Source organism: Saimiri boliviensis, chromosome 19, assembly GCF_048565385.1.
Source record: "Saimiri boliviensis isolate mSaiBol1 chromosome 19, mSaiBol1.pri, whole genome shotgun sequence".
NCBI classification, from domain to species: domain Eukaryota; kingdom Metazoa; phylum Chordata; class Mammalia; order Primates; family Cebidae; genus Saimiri; species Saimiri boliviensis.
In genome coordinates this window covers 9,045,579-9,064,386 of record NC_133467.1, presented here as the reverse complement: position 1 = coordinate 9,064,386, position 18,808 = coordinate 9,045,579, and the positions used below count along the sequence as shown (strand labels likewise).

General features: G+C 36.0%; 1 protein-coding gene across 7 annotated transcripts in view; it reads left to right on the top strand.

Moving 5' to 3' along the window:
* HMCN1 (hemicentin 1) overlaps window positions 1–18,808 on the top strand; it is a 677,492-nt gene that overhangs the window by 370,505 nt on the left and 288,179 nt on the right. For all 7 annotated transcript variants that reach the window (XM_074389731.1, XM_074389733.1, XM_074389732.1 and 4 more), the window contains 2 exons: window positions 7,176–7,334; window positions 8,552–8,674. In XM_074389731.1, the coding sequence (XP_074245832.1) occupies window positions 7,197–7,334; window positions 8,552–8,674 (261 nt within the window). In that variant the 5' untranslated portion in view covers window positions 7,176–7,196. The remainder of the gene's footprint in view (window positions 1–7,175; window positions 7,335–8,551; window positions 8,675–18,808) is intronic.

The following is an 18,808-nucleotide window of genomic DNA, read 5'->3' as shown; positions in this document are numbered from 1 at the left end:
TAAGGTAACTCTTTAGATATACAGGGGTCAGGGAGCTGCTTGAGGAGACAGTCTCTCCTTTACAGGAGCTCAAGCGCTGAGCTGGGATCTCGATTGTTCATTTAGAGCTGCTGGGCAGGTACGTTTAAGTCTGCTGCAGCAGAACTCATAAACACCCACCCCTCCCCCACACCGCCCCCCCCGCCATTTTTTCCCCAGGTGCTCTATCCCAGGAGTTAGGGCTTTATTTATGAGTTTCTGTTGTGCTGCTGCATTTTTACAGGGCTGCCCTGCCCAGCGAGGAGGCAGCCTAGTCACTGTCTGCCTGCAGAGGCTTTGCTGAGCTGCTGTGGGCTCCGCCCACCTGCTGTGTCAACTTCCCTGCAGTCCTGTTTATACAGGTGTAGTTAGAACTGCCTTGGCAATGGCGGCCCACCTCTATAATGCAGACTCTCTCTGTAATAGCAGGCTGCCTCAGCAATGACGAACTACCTCCGTAGTGGTGGACTGCCTCAGTAATGGCAGACACCCCACCCCCACAGAGCTGGACTGTCCTGGGTTCAGCTGTGCTTGCTGTGAAACTCTCAATCCAGAGCATTTCCAATTGCTGTTTTTGGTGCACCTGGCTCCCTGCCTCAGAGCCCTTTTTTTGTTGTTGTTGTTGGTTGACTGTCTCCCAGGTGTTCCAGTCGCCTGTTGAAAAGGTGCCATGATCTTTGTGATATCCCATGCCGGGACCCACTGCACCACCGGCTGAAACAGCAGCACTGAGATTCGTGACACTTTTTTGCCCGGCAATCTGCTGGCCTGGCTCCCTGTTTCAATCCCCATTTTAATCAGATGGATTTGTGACTCTGCCTTCCCAGAGCTCCAGTTGCCCTCTGAAGTGGCGTGGGATTATTATTTTACATTTTTTCTATTTGGTATTCAGGTCAAAACAAAACTGCCAAAGACTTTTAAATAACTTTTTTTTTTTTCTTTCTTTTTTCTTTTTTTTTTTTGAGAGAAGGTCTTACTCAGTAGCCCAGGCTGGAGTGCAGTGGCATAATCACAATTCACTGCAGCCTCCATTTCCCCAGGCTCAGGTAATCTTCCCACGTGAGCCTTCTGAGTAGCTGGGACAACAGGTGCGTGCCACCACACCTGGCTAATTTTTTTTAGCTACAGGGATTTCCTCTGTTGCACAGGCTGGTCTTAAGCTCCTGGGCTGAAATCTGCCCTCCTTGGCCTTCCAAAGTGCTGGGACGGCAGATGTGAACCACCATGCCCTGCCAGGACTACTTTTTTTTAAAGTTTGGAAATAAAACTTAAAAAGTTTGTTTTTATAGTTTCAGTCACATTTCATTTACCTCCAATTTTTAAATCAGCTGACACAAATCAATCTACAGAGGCTTATTTATAAAAATGGACAATTTTAGCAATGCTTCTCTAGTCTAATCCTGTTCTACCAAAGCTAAACTTAAAGATCAGAAAGTCAGTTCATATTTGAGAGAAACACTATCAAGAAACCAGTGGGTTAAGGTGTATATGTGTGTGTGTGTGTGTGTGTGTGTGTGTGTGTGTGTGTATGATAAAGTTTGATGTATGTGTGTGTATATATATAATCTTTGTTTATAAACTTTGTGTGTGTGTCTATAGATATATATATATATGCCAATTTGTGTGTGTGTGTGTGTGTGTGTGTGTGTGTGAGTATATATATATATATATCTGTCTTACTCTGTAGCGCAGGCTGGAGTGCAGTGGCATAATTGTGATTATGCCACTGCATGCATATATACACACAGACAAAAACACATACATACACACACACACACACACATACACAAAGCCAATAATTTGTAGAGCTTTGGAGTAAGTTGTACCTTGATTCTTGATCCTTAGTAAATTAAAGCAACTTAAATTTTGTCTCTTAATAACTTCTGCCAGGAAAGGAAGTTGATGAAAGACTTCATCTAAGCAACAGTTTTACAATTAACGGTCTAAATGAGGTCTACATTGGGATATAAATTGTGTAATTTTAAAGTAGTGCTGTCCAACAAATAATGTGAGTTACATATATAATTTCGAAAGCAGTTGAAATTAATTTCAATAATCTATTTAAATAAATAGATTTAACGTTATTTAACTGAATATATCTGAAATATTATTTCAATGTCATTAATACAAAAATTAGCATTGCTTTAGTTTTTAATTTACATTTTAATTAAAACAAAATTTAAAAAATTTCTAATTTTCACTAGTCACATTTCAAGTGCTTAGTAGTCACATGATGCTAGGTAGTGGCTACCGTATTGGGGCAGAGGGAAAGCATTTCTTTCATAGATTATTTTAATGGCAATTTATGATTTAAAATTATTAGAAAACCAAACTCAAGTATCAGATAGGGAGCTTTTACAATAAGATAATATTGTATGTTAACTTATTTTGGAAAAAGAATAAACTTTTTTTTTCAGGACCCTCTATCCACAATGAGATAGACACATAGCTTTATTAAGATATGAATTACTAGTTAACATTTATTTTAATTTTCAGTTAGGTAGGTACAGAAAAGTAATAATTTAAATATACTGTATTATTTTGGGAAGAGTTTTATTCCTGAGAACACTTGTAATCAATATGATTACAATATAATCTGTGTTTGCAAATGTGAAATTTGGTACAGAATAGTCGTTTTTATTTAAAGAATGCACTGATTTCCATAGCTGGGAAAAAAAATTAAGCTATACAAATCACTCCTAAAGGATGTATAAGCACATCCAGTCTTGGCTTCATGTGTGAGTCAAAGTGTTTCTTTTTTAAACATTTATTTTATTTTTTAAGAAATAGCTTGCTATGTTGCCCAGGCTGGATGGTAATTCCTGGTTTTAAGGGGTCCTCCCACCTCAGCCTCCCCAGTAGCTGGGACTACAGGCGTGAGCTACCATGCCTAGCTTACAGTGTTCTCCTTTTACTTGACTTTTTCCAGTTTTCCTGGCTGCTTTGAGACTTTTTGTTAGTTCTTTCATAAAAGTGAAAGAATTCATTTTAGAGCATATGATTTTTTAAAGGTTCAAGAAATGGAAGGTTATTTGTGAAATTCTCTGTGGGATTTTAGTTGTATCAGCTCACCACACTCTTTCCTTTGATTATTAACTGATATTAAGCCTTATATACATAAAACTCCAATGTTTCACAAAGTGTCTTTTTATTTTTTAGGAAAATAAGGTGGTTTTAATAATTACAGAAAAGGTTGTTGACTATCTTGCTTTTATTAATATGTTGTTAAACTGCTTTATTCAAATTTATAGGTTGAAAAATATTTATAGTCTTAGGGATCCCATTTAGTACATGATTGTTTTAGGGCTGCATTTAATTTTAGGTTGAGCCTGAAGCTCTGGGGAGATTCCAATGGGATGATTTCATTTGGAGTCCCTTTCAAGGATTCTAGTGGTCTCTATAGCAGGCGTCCCCAGACTACGGCCCGCAGCCGCATGCGGCCCCCTGAGGCCATTTATCCGGCCCCCTGGCCGCACTTCAGGAAGGGGCACCTCTTTCACTGGTGGTCAGTGAGAGGAGCACACTATGTGGCGGCCGTCCAACAGTCTGAGGAACAGTGAACTGGTCCCCTGTGTAAAAAGTGTGGGGACGCCTGCTCTATGGTCTACTCCTGGATAATGTTTTAGGATTCCTAGGGAATTAGACATCTGTAGGTCCTCTTAGAGCAAATTTATACCCAAGTAAATGGCTCAGAGAGGGTCTGTCACTCAGTAACTGGACAAGGTTTATCATTCCTTCTATTCCTAATATGTGCCTCTAGATATTTCTTAGCTGTCCTCATGTTTGGCCCATAGACAGAAAACTTCTCCTAGGGTGTTGGCACATACATGACGATTAGTAAAAGGCACTTAATCTCTCCTTAGAATTATACTACCATGGAGTTGTATTGTGTACTTGGCTGTTCAACAAATGCCTGGAGAATGGATAAATTATATTGTGGTTCATGCTTGGGTGTACAGTGTCGAGTACAGTTGAGGAATGTTTTTGTTTAAGCTTCTGAATATACAATAGGAATTTAAAAATTTTTTTGAGCATCCCAGAATATCCGTTACAGATTATACAGAGTTGGCTGCAAGTAAAGATTATTTCTATTCAGTATACCAAAATTACTAACATGTCTGTCTATTTCCCACTTTCCTGTTACACAAATGTTCATTCAAGGTCGTTGTTGCACATGATAACCCTCCCAGTAACTGTTACGCAAAGGACATATGTTAAGTACCACTAAAGTGTAAAGCATAGTAGAATACATCTGAAGAGTAAGGAAGCACATCTGACTGGAAACAAAGCTTTAAAGAGGGGAAGGCATATTATCTCAACCTTTGTGAGATAATAGTTTAATGTGAAAAGTATTTATTCAATGATTAAGCCAGAAATGTGCTATGAACTGAGGATTCAAGGACTCAGCAGAGCACAGCTCCTTGCCATCAATGAGCTTATACAATAATGGAAGAATTTAGACATGCATATTTTGTTGAGAAGCGTTTAATGATAGAGATAGAACAATAGAAAGACTACTTGAATGCAAATACTTACTATGGCATTAAGGGGTGAAGCAAGGAGACTAGTAAAAGAGCAGGAAGTAGTCTAAGCTTAAAGGGAGCCATTTATGGAGAAGGAACAACAGGAGATAGAAAGCTAGAAAGATTATTTGATCCAACACAAGTAGTGAAACATTTTACATAGCAATGTGATGTATATAGCTCTTTACTACAGGCAGAATAAAGTTAACTGGAAGGAAGAGCAGAAAATCAAATAGGAGTCTATACATGCATTAAAATTATTGATAAGAAAAGTGAATAGTAGGAAGTGAAGAAAAAGGGAAGGGACAGATTAATGAAAGTGGAATGAGTGTTTGGCCACCGATTAGATGGAAGTAGAAGGAGGAGTCAAAAATGACTCAGGTTTTGAAACCAAATGTCTATGCAGATAGTACTGTTAACAAAAATAGAGATGACATAGCAGAAAATATGAGTTCTGTTTTAGATGTACTAAATTGGAGAGACCTATGGAACACCCAGGAATGGAGGTCTAACAAGAAATTGAAAATGTAAAATTAGAACTTGAGTGGTGTTATTTTTTAAACTAAATGCCTTGAAAATGCACATAAGTGATAGAAGGTAGGAGATAAGTTCTGCAAAAAGAGAAAGGACTGCTAACTGGGTAAAATTTTGGGGAATCACTGGCTGATATATTTTCCAAAGTGAAGATCAGGGTACTACATCTTCTAGCCCCATACAATTAAGAAAGTGACCTAATATTTAATGGGTCTCTTAGTTTTAGAGTCAATTTTTAACAGCTGATGCTCTGTTCCAACCTATTTAACAAATAATACTCAAAGGCTGATTGGAATCCAGTACAAGAAAAGAGACTCCACTTTATCCAGGCTAGCTACAGTATAAACTGTTCTAATACTTGTTTCTTACGACCCTGATTAGATCTGTGGTGCTCATGCTATCTGTATCAGAATCTGGGACTGTTGGAGTTGGCGGAAGTCCCAACAGGAAAATCAAATAGGATTTCCAGAGTTTAATGATAAAGCCTTATTCCTTTCATGGAATAACTTTTTTTTTTTTTTGAGAAAGAGATTTTACTTGTCGGACTCTGCTGCCACAAAGCCCACATGATCCGAAGCTGCTCTGCTCTTTATGCGATTGCTTATTCTAGGCCCTGAAGTCCTTCAGAACAAGATATTTTAGCTTATTTGTGTTGGATGCCCAAATTCCAGCAGGGTGTTCAGCAATTATTAATTGCTCAAATTATGTTGATCAAAAGTCCATTCTCTTGGCCCTATAGTTATTGCTATCACTCTGCCTGTCTGTCTGTCATTTATAATGAAGAAGTAAAATTTGAAAGAGCATGAATATTTCAACAACAGAGAAATGGTTGACTCAATTATGGGATATAGGCATAATAGAATGTTATGCCATTATTCAAACCTGTGGTTTTGAATAATGCTGATGACATGGAAACAAATAGGATGTAATTCTAAATCTAAAATATAATGTGTAAAACTATAAATGCAGCAAACTCACAATTTCATGTAGAAATCCACGTAATTATGAAGGAAATACATGCGACAAAAATTCCCCTGAGGAACAGATTTTGGGGCAATAGGCAAAACATGTTGAGCCTATTCAAGTAGAAAATAAAACACTGAGATTATGGGTTAATAGGAAAAATGAAACAGAGTCAGTGGAAAGAATGACAAACAGGATGGATTTTATGTCATATAGTCAGGGAGAGCTTCTCTGACAGGTACCAAGTGAGCAGAACTTTGAGGGAGTGTGGAGGTGTGCCAGTATGTTTGTATACTGGAATGATTTAGTAAAGCGTGTAATGGAATAGAGAGATCACCTTGATTAGTTCCCAGGTGAGTAATTAGCCTTATCCATGAGTGCATAGCCATGAGTACAAGCAAGTTCTTCACTATTAAGGCAGGCATCTGGCTGCTTCTGCAGGTAGATTTATTAACAGGTATTGTGGTGGGAGCTTATGAACATTCTCTTCTGATTGCTCCTGTCTTCTCAGTACAATAAGCAAGGTCATCATGCCTGTAATCCCAGCACTTTGGGAGGCCGAGGCAGGTGGGTCACAAGATTAGGAGATCAAGACCATCCTGGCCAACATGGTGAAACCCCATCTCTACTAAAAATACACGCACGCACACACACACACACACACACACACACATGGGCATGTGGCGCATGCCTGTGGTCCCAGCTACTCAGGAGGCTGAGGCAGGAGAATCACATGAACCCAGGAGATGGAAGTTGCAGTGAGCCAAGATCCCAACACTGCACTCCAGCCTGGCAACAGTGGTGCAAGCGGAGCAAGACCCCATCTCAAAAAAAAGTTAGAAAAAGTAAGAGAAGGGGGGTACACGAGATAGTCATGTAAGAGAGGGGAGAGTGAATAGACATTTAATTTTAAAAGTATATATCTGTTATTTTGTGTGTTTTGGGTGAATTCTAACTTACCCATAACTTAGAAATTTTTCCGGTTAATATCGCTTTACATCTCTTCCATCCCTCCTTGAACAAAGTGCCAAACTGACAGAAAATAAAAGGGAAACTTGCTCAAAGCACCTTGTTGTAACCAAAATATTCATTTGTTTTTGCTGATGAGGTAATTGAATTTTTCTCTCCACTCAACAGGGTGGTGGTGATTGTCCAGAAATGAGTATTGGAGCTATAAAAATTGCCTTGGAAATTTCTCTTCCTGGTTCTTTCATCTATGTTTTCACTGATGCTCGGTCCAAAGATTACCGGCTCACCCATGAGGTGCTGCAACTTATCCAACAGAAACAGTCACAAGTGAGTAAGAATCAACCTCAAATGTTTCTGTCTAGATGCCTGTTCTCTTTGACTATTCCATGTGTGGTGAATAACCATAATGATAACTGTCTGCCTGTCCACCTGTATGTTCTCCAATAGGTATATGTCAACTAATTTCAACATTTAAACATGTACCTGATATTTATACATAGCATATGAATGCCTTGTTTTTCAGTATGGAGAAGACACAATTGGGGATTAATTAAGGTACTTGTTACCATCTTTTCCTTATAACTGATAAAACATAGGCCTAACCAAAAAAGGTTTATATTCCAGGGTCCACCTCTGATGTGGAATCATGCCTGAGTCAGAGTTAGTTATTCATTGTGTCAGCAATTGCTTCATGACAGACTTTTTAAACACTCAGGGGTCTAAAACAATAAGCATTTATTTCTCACCTGTTCACAGAGCTCAGTTGATCTGGGCCAGGCTTGCTCTGTGTCTGGGGAATAGCGTGGGTTTGGCTTATCTAAGCTTGACTGTCAGAAGACCTGGCTTTGCCTCATAGTTGTCTTATCCTCTTTCTGAGACCAGAAAGTTAATTTAGCATGTTCTTATGGCCATGGCAGACACCCAAGAACAAATGGAAATACACAAGCCCTCTTGGGTCTCAGCTTAGAAATTGTAGAATGTCATTTTTGCCTCATGCTATTGGCCAAAGCAAGTCACATAGACAAGCTTAGATTTAAAGATAACAAAATAAGCTCTACCTCTTTTATAAGAGGAAATTCACAATCTTTTGGCTGAGTGTGTACATACAGGGAGGGGTGAGGAATTGAGGCCATTCTGTGATATAGCATAGTCATGGTCTCACTTCTACCGCTTTTAGCCTACACTTCTAAAATATAAATCACTATGTGTCTCTCTGGGTTCACTATTAAACAGAGTACAAAGTCAAGAATTATATATATATATATATATATATATATATATATATATATATATATGTGTATATATATAACATGTTAACATATTACTGGGCAAGTAGAATATGTGTGTATGTGTATATATATATAAAATATATGCACACATATATTTAAAATATATGTTTATATTTTATATTGTGTGTAATATATAATATAAAATACAATATATATAATATTTTATATTGTATGTAATATAAAATATATACACACACACATATATTTTTTTATTTCTGGAAACTCTTTACACTGTTTTTTTTTTTTAAATCATAGGTGGTATTTGTGCTCACTGGTGATTGTGATGACAGGACCCATATTGGATATAAGGTCTATGAAGAAATTGCCTCTACAAGTTCTGGTCAAGTGTTCCATCTGGACAAAAAACAAGTTAACGAGGTCAGTTTAATAAAGTGAGTGTACTTTATTACCAGCTGCCTTATCAGAATCAGTTAGGCCAGCCTAATTGTGACAGATTTGATTTCAAAAACAATTTTAACCAAAAGATATTACTCCTAGGCCACAGTTCAATAAAGGTATTGAATAATGTGAGGTAATATAGATATATTTAATGTTAATTTTTACATCATATTACTTAGCAACAAACTGTTTAATAATGTATTTAAAATCATTTTATTGAAATAGGAAACTTTTGGAGTTGTTGTTCAGTAGGGTCAATTTGTGTTTTTGATGAATAACGTTCCTGTAACTATTAAAATGAGGCTCAACTGGTTACTGAAATAGAATGTGACTTATGTGAGGAAGAGCATCATTCTCCCTTACATCAACTTGTATATCACCCGCTTAGAATATTGTGAGGCCAGGTGGGAGGTGGTGGTGGTGTGCAGTGGGGGAAAATAGGCTGTTGAGCCAGTATGCTGAGTATGTTATACCTAGTAGACATGATCATTCCCAGCAGAAGTACTATAGAAGAGGCAGGAAGACATATGGCTGGCTAAGCTTTTGAAAGAATAGTTTCTCAATGGGACCTGTTTGTGAGCAGTCAGACACCACTTAGAGATTTCCAAAACAGGCTGAGTGTGGTGGCTTATGCCTGTAATCCCAGCATACCTAAGGAAAATTGAGTTACATAAAATTGAAATAATATAGTGTCTTAAATGGAGAAGCAAAGCCCTGCAGAGAAACTATAAGCCCTAGAGCCTTTATTAAATGACGTGTGATATAGCTTGGCTGTGTACCCCCTCCCCAAGGTCTCATCTTGAATAGTGGTTCCCATAATCCCCACATGTCATGGGAAGACCTCATCAGAGGTGATTAGATTACGGGGCAGCTCCCTCATGGCGTTCTTATGAGAGTGAATGAGTTCCCACAAGATCTGATGGTTTTATCAGGGGCTTTTGAGCACTTCTCTCTCCTGCCATTGTGTGAAGAAGGATGTGTCTGCTTCCCCTTCTACCATGATTTTAAGTTTCCTGAGGCATCCCAAGCCATGTGGAACTGTGAGTCAGTTAAACCTCGTTCCTTTATAAATTACGCAGTTTCAGGCAGTTCTTTACAGCTGCATGAGAAAGGACTAACAGCATGATATTACACATAATTTTTATAGTTCGAATGATTTTAATAATTATGACAATTACCAAATAATTTGTAAGAATAATAATTTATAAAAATTTGATGTAAATTGCAGAAAATTTTATAAATATGGACATATTACAGAAACTTAACCCACGGGCTTGTTGATAGTGTTTCCTCTCCTTGATCATCAACTGATATTCTAATCTTTAAATTTAGCTTTAGCAGAATAGCATGAGAGAGAAGTATTGCTAAAGTCTTCCATTTTTATAAACTAGAGTTTGATGCCAACAGGACTGAGCCTTTATTTATCTGTCCATCATAGCAATTCTAACCCCCTTGCCCAGTTGGTGCAAGAAAGGATATCTCATTTACTTTTGGCTAATGAGACCAAAGAAATTTTAGCTAGTAGTATCTTGGATTAAGTCAATAATCAAACATATCCTACTGCTAAACCTCCAGAGTTCAGGAAATTATCTTTTTGTTCAAGCCAATTTGAGTTTTCAGTTACCTTAAAGTAAACGCATCCTAAATGATAAAGCTTCTGTATTTCTTTGTAACATGGGACCTGTGAGTCCCAGTTTACTTGTTTGTAAAATGGAGATAATAGAATGATCATTTTCAGAAATTTACTCTTACTTTAAGTGAGATAATGCACTTAAATGTTCCATACATGGTCTGACACAAAGTAGTGCCCAATAAATATTAACTAGTGTTATTATAACACTGGTAGTGTTGGTATTATGCTTTTAAAGTGGGGAAAATTGTGCCATCGTGTTTGTTAGAAATTAGATGTCTGATTGTTACTGGGAAATAAATCTGAGTAGGAGAATCCAGTAAGAGGCTGGACAGTTTTCTTTTTCACCGTATGTGAGAAAAAATACTGTGAAGCACCTACTGGAACTGTGTAAATCAACATGTTCCTTAAAGAAAGCCACCACCATGGAATATTTTGTCAATAGGAAGCATTGTGACAGTGTTAAAATTGGATTTGCAAAATTGTTGGCATGTAATGTAGTCATTTTGTTTTTCTCACTGTCCCAAATTATTCTATTATGTAAACGTTACAAACTCTAGGGAAAATAGATGCTATACTGGTATCTTCACATTTAATAGACACAAGAACTGCAGGGAAGTCATGCATACAGAGTCCTTTCATTTTACTCAAGGGTTTTCATCTAGTGTTTCTAAAGGAAACTGTAGTGTTGTATTTTACCCTCTTAACCTATTTAATCTGTTTTTTTACCTGGGATATATTTTGTATTAACTCTCTCTTGAGCTAAAGTGAAGTTGTTGTTGTTGTTGTTGTTGTTGTTTAAAGAAAACAATGATTAAGTGGAAAAGCTAGGTAGCTTCCATCTTCATTTAATGTAAAAGGGAAACCAAAGTGAAGAAATTATTTGGCCAACCATCAGTGGTCTATAAATCACTGTATGGTATTACGTTTTGGAAATGCAATTTAAAATACATCTCAAGGATGTCCTTAATTCACCTTTGAATACAGACAAGGAACTAGACGATTGCAGTGTTACTCCTTTATTTATTTATACACTGGGTGGGTTGTCAGTTGATTTAATTAATGCTTCCTTTGGCTGTAAGAAAAATTCCAAATGGGAATTCTGAAAGTTTCTCACAGATGCTGTATTGTTGTGTCAAAGAAGCTAACACAGAAAGGTCCACTGTTAATTAGATAATTCACTTGTCCGGAGCTTCCCTATCCTTTTTCCCACCTCCCCCAACTCATGTCCTGTAATGTTCCCTTCCCTTGAAAAAAAACTTACCAGCCTGGTGTATTGGTCTGATTCCAACAGATGTTAACATAACAATAAAAACGTTTCTTTTTTGTATTTTTAAAATTTCTGTGGGTACGTAGTAGGTGTATATATTTGTGGGGTAAATGAGGTGTTTTGATACAGGTATGTAATGTGACATAAGCACATTTTGGAGAATGGGGTATCCATCCTCTCAAGCATGTATCTTTGAGTTATAGACCACCCAATTACACTCTAAGTTATTTTGAAATGTACAATTAAGCAAAAAATAGCATTTCAATAAATAATTACATCTGTAATTACACCTGTAATTATTTATTACAGAGGCAGGGTATCAGTAACTGAAGCTCTGTAACGACGGGACCAGGGGAATATATACCCAACCCCTTCCTATTTCCTGGTGTCTTTCTTTTTTTTTATTCATTGCGTTATAGGTTTTGGGGTACATGTGCAGAACATGCAAGATTGTTGCATAGGTACACACATGGCAGTGTGATTTGCTGCCTTCCTCCCCATCACCTGTATCTGGCATTTCTCCCCATTTTCATTTCCCCAAATCCAGCTGGAAGCTAGGGAACCAAGGAGCCCTGTTGAGGCATTCCATAAAAGTCAGCATACCAGGGTGCAAAGCAGGATGGGAAAGATTGTCAGAGAATGGAGCTGGAGGGGCAAGAAGAAAACATTCAGCACAAACAGTGTCATGTGGTAATTAAGACTAACGCTCTGGGTACATGGCTCGTATCCCAGCCACGTGACCTTGGATATTTTCGGTATGTGAGTTTCCTAATCTGTAAAATGGAGAGAATGATAGCACCTACCTCATAGGTTGTTGAGTTTAGAACACATCAATAAATATTGACTGCTATTATTTTTATTTAGTGATACATGCTCGTCAAAATATTCTGGCCACCTTTTTTGGTTTTCTAATAGGAAGAGGAGAGTTGAGCTTACTAGTATTTCAAAGGAAGTAACCTAAAGTCAGGAAAATAAAGTAACAATTTTGCAACACATTCATGAAAAATTGAAATCCTGGTAATGAAAAGCCTCATAGATTAGAGATTACTGGGTTTATTTCTCTTGCTAGTTTTTTCCCTGAATTCAATACTTACGTTAGAAAAAACTGTAAACTTTGCTGGAGTGTGAATTTGGCAAAGCCTCTTCCTGCTGTTTTGGCTAATGTCCATTTAGTATTAGACTTTAGACCACGAGCTTTCTGCATATGGACTCCGTGGGGTTTTGGACAATCAGTGCTGTAAAGTGAGGTATCTGCCATTTTGTTTTTCCCCATTCCTGAGTTTCACTCCAGAAATTATTTCAAAAACCAAATCTGCTGACTTAGAAAATAGGTAGAAACGGGTGTTTCCTCTGAAATTTGAAAATGTACCAGGGACAACTATAATGTAATGTTCTAGAGAGCTACAGGAAATGTGTGAAAACAATGTGTAAATGTTTCCACTTATTTCTTCTTTGAATTAAGCTGTGGAAAATGGAGTGGACATTCAGAGCCAATTCTTTAAAATAAATGTATTTTGTTTACAAAAAAGGAATGCGTACCTGAACCTTAGTTTCAGTGGAATGCTTTCTTACTCTTTTTTTGTGTTAAGATTGACATGTTATCCATGTGAGTATGTGCTAGGAATGCTAACGTTCCAGTCACATAGTTACCTGTTCACTCCCAGGAAACTGGGAGTGCTTATAGGTCACAAATAAGCTTAAATGAAGCCATGTGTACTTTATGTTTCCATGTGTTTAGGTAAAAGAAAAATGAAGTTCTTAATTTAATGCTTAAAAAATTGTCTATTGTCTGTAGGCTTCTGAGCATGTGAAGAGTTTTCTGTAGTGATATTTAATGAGTACATAGTACATGGTACTTGGGGGAGAGGTTGGATGGAGATGACTGTTCTCAACAGAATGTCATGTAGAAAAAATATACCAAAAGTCAAGCAGAGCTCTCCTGCAGTCTAAAACAGCAGGGGATGGGACCAGATATGGGATGGGAAGCGGGGAATACATGGTTTAAAAGGGTAAGCCCTGCAAAATTGAAGTGCCTATCTTTCATTTCATGATTTTTTTATATGGGCTCCGGGAATTTTTGAAACACTAGTTATGAAGTGTAGCGATACATTCTGTAATGTGCAGTGGGATCATCTCTACACAACAGAACTCATTGCCTGTGAAATGTAAGTTTCAGTATGAAAGTGTTATCCCATAAGACAATCATGGCATCTGATCCCTAATATAAAATTCAGAAAACAGAATGGCTATCACTCATTAAAGCTTCTTCCTAAGATACTGAAAAAAAGCACAGAAGACCTATCTCAAAGGAGAAAAAAGCTTATATAAATACTTCAAGGAATATTTCTTAGAAAAGAAAATTTAAAAAATGTTACTCAAGGTTAAACACTAGCCAGTAAGTTGCATGCTTTCAACAGGACCAAAACAAATAGAAAAAAGAAAGAAACCTATTTATTTAGCTGACTTTATTTTGATTAGAAGCTAAATAAAACATCACGTTTGACTGTGAGATGTTAGAGTTAACTGAGTCGGTTAATTATTTGCATAGCTAATTCTGGATTTGTAAAAATCTTGATTCCCAAAAAGTTACTGTGTCAACCTCAAAGTCTTTGAAAAACTCATTCAAAATCTATACTGTTTTGAAAGAGATTACCTATTCTCTCCATTTGTTCTTTATTTTTACTGGAGTTGCTGTGGAAACTGAAGATTTGAAGTGAGAAAAATTGTCCCAAATGCTTGATATTTAAAACTGAAACAACTAGTTAGCTATTGAAATTGCTGACCATCATATCTCGAAGAGTTTATTTATTGGGAATTGCAGAGGAACACAAGGGAATATGAAAAAAATCAGCAATGATGAGACAAATAAAATTCTATTGAGCAGTTTTCATACAGCCTCAACAATTTGGATATTTCCGTTTATATTGCATATATTTAAGATACTCCTTTTTAAGCGTTTTTGTTAAATAGCACCTATGATTGAATAATAAGCAACTAACTCTCACTGAAAGTAGAAAAATACAAAAGGTTTTTTACAATATCTTTTCTGCAGAACAAGAATTGCCTCTTGCCCTTACGTTTATGTAATTAAGGGAGAAACACACTAGTATTTTTTCTTTAATAATGATAATTGAATAATTTGGGTCAAGGTACTTGGCTGTTGTTAATCTCCAGACATAGAAGATCTTATATAATTGTCTAATTTACTTTTCATAATTACCTACCCAGGAACTCCATTACATAATTAATATTCATCTGAAAGAAAAAGTTGTAACTTTTGTACCAAACACAGTAGGTACATATTATTTTAAAATAGAAAAGCCTTGGCTAGGAACTCTAACAGAGATAATTGTATCAATTAAATATAGTTTAAACCTTTGGAAAAAACATGAATATTGTTTTTTTAAAAAGTAGTTTAAACCATTTAGTATACAGAGCATGAAGAAAACTGAAGGTCTTATTTTAAATGTTTCAGAGTATTATGAACCCATACTTGACTTTGAAAAGAGTGAGCTTATCTAATGAAGCAGTAAGCAGTTCCATGAAAATGTTAAGTTGCTAAGGCCATTTAAATGCCAAACATTCATCATGATTTATCGTTGCTTACATTTGGTTCAACCTAAAAATATTCATCAAGGACCATCTAGTTTTGGCTTCTTATTCTGCAATAGCAAAGAAGAGATGAAAGAGTTAAGAATCAAAGTAAGGGAAGTTTTATTTGAGAAATTTCCTTATGACCCAGGATAAATAAATGGAAACAGAGTCCATGCTTCATATATTTTGCAGGTTTCCTTGTGCATTCTAAGAGTGAATTGACTGTAATAGGGTTATAAAAGCAAAATCTTTTGAGAGACGATATGAGCTACTTTTGAGAGCTCCCTTGTAAGATTTTGGTCATGATTTGGCTTTGTGACAAAAATTACAAATGGCTTTCTCTTTGTTGCTACAGGCCCCAGAAGAAAAATGTACTTTAAAGTCATATACCACATAATTTAAACAGCTTTGGTATAAGTGATTGAATAAAGAGAAAGGAAAAAAAAAACTTTCAGAATTTTAGTTATAATTTTAAGTAGAAACAAATAATTTATTTACTTTAATACTTCTTTTTATTATGAACTTAGGAAAAAGACACATGATATAGTTAAACCATTTAAAATTTGAATATGAATATCTGTGAAAAGGAAGAAAGTTTTCAGGAACTAATGAATGCATTTGTAAAAATTTGGCCATTATATATTCAAATGATATTTATTAAATCAACAAATTAACTCAATAATATTGTAATGAATACAATAAATTTAAATAGTAAATTAATAAAAACAAGTAAAATTATTAAATTGAACAATGTTTCTTAAAAGTCTATGTCTAGTAAGATTGCAGTTTTTAAAAATATATTCATTTACATTTATGTATGAATATTTATAGAAAAATGAAAGAGTCATACCTAAAAATGTTGATAATGGCAATCACTGGATAGTAAGATTATAGATAATTTTAACATTGTTTTCTTTTATGTCTTTTCTTATTGTTTAATGAGTAGGTATTGTTTTTAAAATAAAGAAAAATAGTGAAGCCATTGCCACTAGCAAAAATATTTCAAGCACACCTCATAGACTCATGTTTCAGGTTTATAAGTAAGACTCTATGCTCTGAGCTATGAGGATTTAAGAACAAATCAGACATAGATACGGTGTCTCGAGATGCCAGATTTTGGAATCTCTGAGGAGAGAGAGCAAGTCTGCCCTGTCCAGAAGCAAAATTATGAACCAAACTCTACCTTCTGTTTTGCTTCTCCCTTAAGTACAGGCCTTCTCTTCTTCACTCAGTTGGAACTAACTGTTCACTTCGTCTGTTACAATAGCTGTTGCCCCAGTCCTCATTTCCTTGTGTAAAACTTGATACTGTTGATCGTGTGGCTTTTTTGAAACCCTTTGGCCCTGAGCATCTGTGATACGGTATTCTCCTCTGACAGATCTCTATTCCTTCTCTGTGTCCTTTACTGAGACTTCTTACTCCTCTTATCCCAAATGTGTTTCCCAACTTTGGCTAGCCTCTGTACTTATTCTGTCTCTTAATATTATGATTCAATTATTTCATTTTTTTTCTGGTCATAACTCCTTTCCTCAAGTCATTCAGTTATCTACTTACCTTCTCTTTCTCCTGATAGCTTAAAAGATAGTAAAAAGAACATCCCTAATTTTCTGTTCTGTTCCCATTACCCTACTTTATTTATAAATTTTTTTTTATAGATTAAGGGGGCACATGTACAGGTTTATTACCTGGATATATTGTGTCATAGTGAGGTTTGGGTTTCTAGTGTACCCAACACCCGAATAGGGAACATACCCAGTAGGTAATTTTTCAACCCTTGCCACCACCCTCCCTATGTTTGTAGTCCTCAGTGTAGTATTCCCCTCAGTATGTTCATGTACACCTGTTGTTTAGATCCACTTAAAACTGGGAACATGCAGTATTTAATTTTCTGTTTTTGAGTTATTTAACTTAAAATAATGCCTCCAGCTCTCTCCACGTTGCTGTGGATGACATGAGTTCACTCTTTTTTGTGGCTGAGTAATATTCTGTATGTGTGTGTGTATATATACACACACACACCCCACATTTTCTTTATTCAGTAGCCAATGATGAACACTTTGGTTTATTTCATGACTTTGCTCTTTTTGATAGTGCCGTGATAAACACAGGAGTGCAGGTGTCTTTTTGAAATAACAATCTTTTTTCCTTTGGGTAGATATCCAGTAGTGGGTTTGCTGTGTCAAATGGTAGTACTATTTTTAGTTCTTTGCAGTATTTCCATATTGTTTTTTTTTGTAGAGGTTGCACTGATTTAGATTCCCACCAACAGTGTGTAAGCGTTCTCTTTTCTCTGCATCTTCGCCAACATCTGCTGTTTTTTGACTTTTTAATAATAAACATTCTGACTGGTGAGAAATGGTATCTCATTTTGGTTTTAGTTCACGCTTCTCTGATGATCAGTAATGATGAACGTTTTTTCATGTTTGTTGGTCACTTGTATATCTCTGGAGAAATATCTGTTCATATCCTTTGTCCATATTATAATGTGCCCACTTTTTGTGTGTTTTTTTTCTTATTATTTCTAGATTCTAGATGTTAGTCCTTTGTCAGATGTATAATTTGCAAATATTTTTACTCTATCTGTTGGTTTTCTGTTTACTCCACTGGATATTTCTTTTGCTCTGCAGAAGGTATTTTGTTTAATTAAGTCCTATTTATTTGTTTTTGGGTTTTTATATTTGCTTTTGAGGTCTTAGTCATAAATCGTTTGCCTAGATCAAGGTCCAGGTTTTCTAAGTTTTCTTCTAAAATTGTTATAGTTTCAGGTCTTACATTTAAATATTTAAGCCATCTTGGGTTGATTTTTATATACTGTAAGAGATACAAAGGGTCTAATTTCATATGGCTATCCAATTTTCCTAGGACTGTTTATTAAATAGAGTGTCCTCTCTCCATTGTATATTTTTGTTGACTTTGTTGAAGTTGGTTGTGGGCATGTGGCTTAATTTCTGGGTTCTCTGTTCTGTTTCATTGATCTATGTTTCTGTTTTTGTTTGGTTGGTTGGTTGGTTGGTTGGTTGGTTTTTCACCAGTGCTATGCTGTTTTGGTTGCTGTAGCCCTGTATAATTTGAAGTCAGGTAACGTGATGCCTCTAGTTTTGTTATTTTTGTTTAGGATTACTTTGGATATAGGGCTCTTTTTTGGTTCAATATGAATTTCAGGATTTTTTTTTCTAATTCTGTGAAAAATAACATTGGTAACTGGATAGAAATTACATTGAATCTGCATATTGCTTTGAGCATTATGGGCATTTTAATAATATTGATTCTTCCAATTTATGAGCACAGAATGATTTTTTATTTGTTTATGTCATCTATAATTTCTTTCATCAGTGTTTTGTAATTCATCTTGTAGAAATCTTTCACATCCTTGGTTAAATATATTCTTAGATATTTTACTTTTTTTGTATTTTTTTCCCTTTTTTTTTTTTTGACTTTTAGGTTCAGAGGTTTGTGTGAAGGTTTGTATAAGCCAATTTGCATCACAAGGGTTTGGTATACAGATGATTTTGACACCTAGGTACTAAGCATAGTATTTGATAGTTATTTTTCCGAATCCTCTCTCTGCTCACTCCATCCTCCGTCAAGTAGGCCCCAGTGTTTGTTGTTCCCCTCTTTG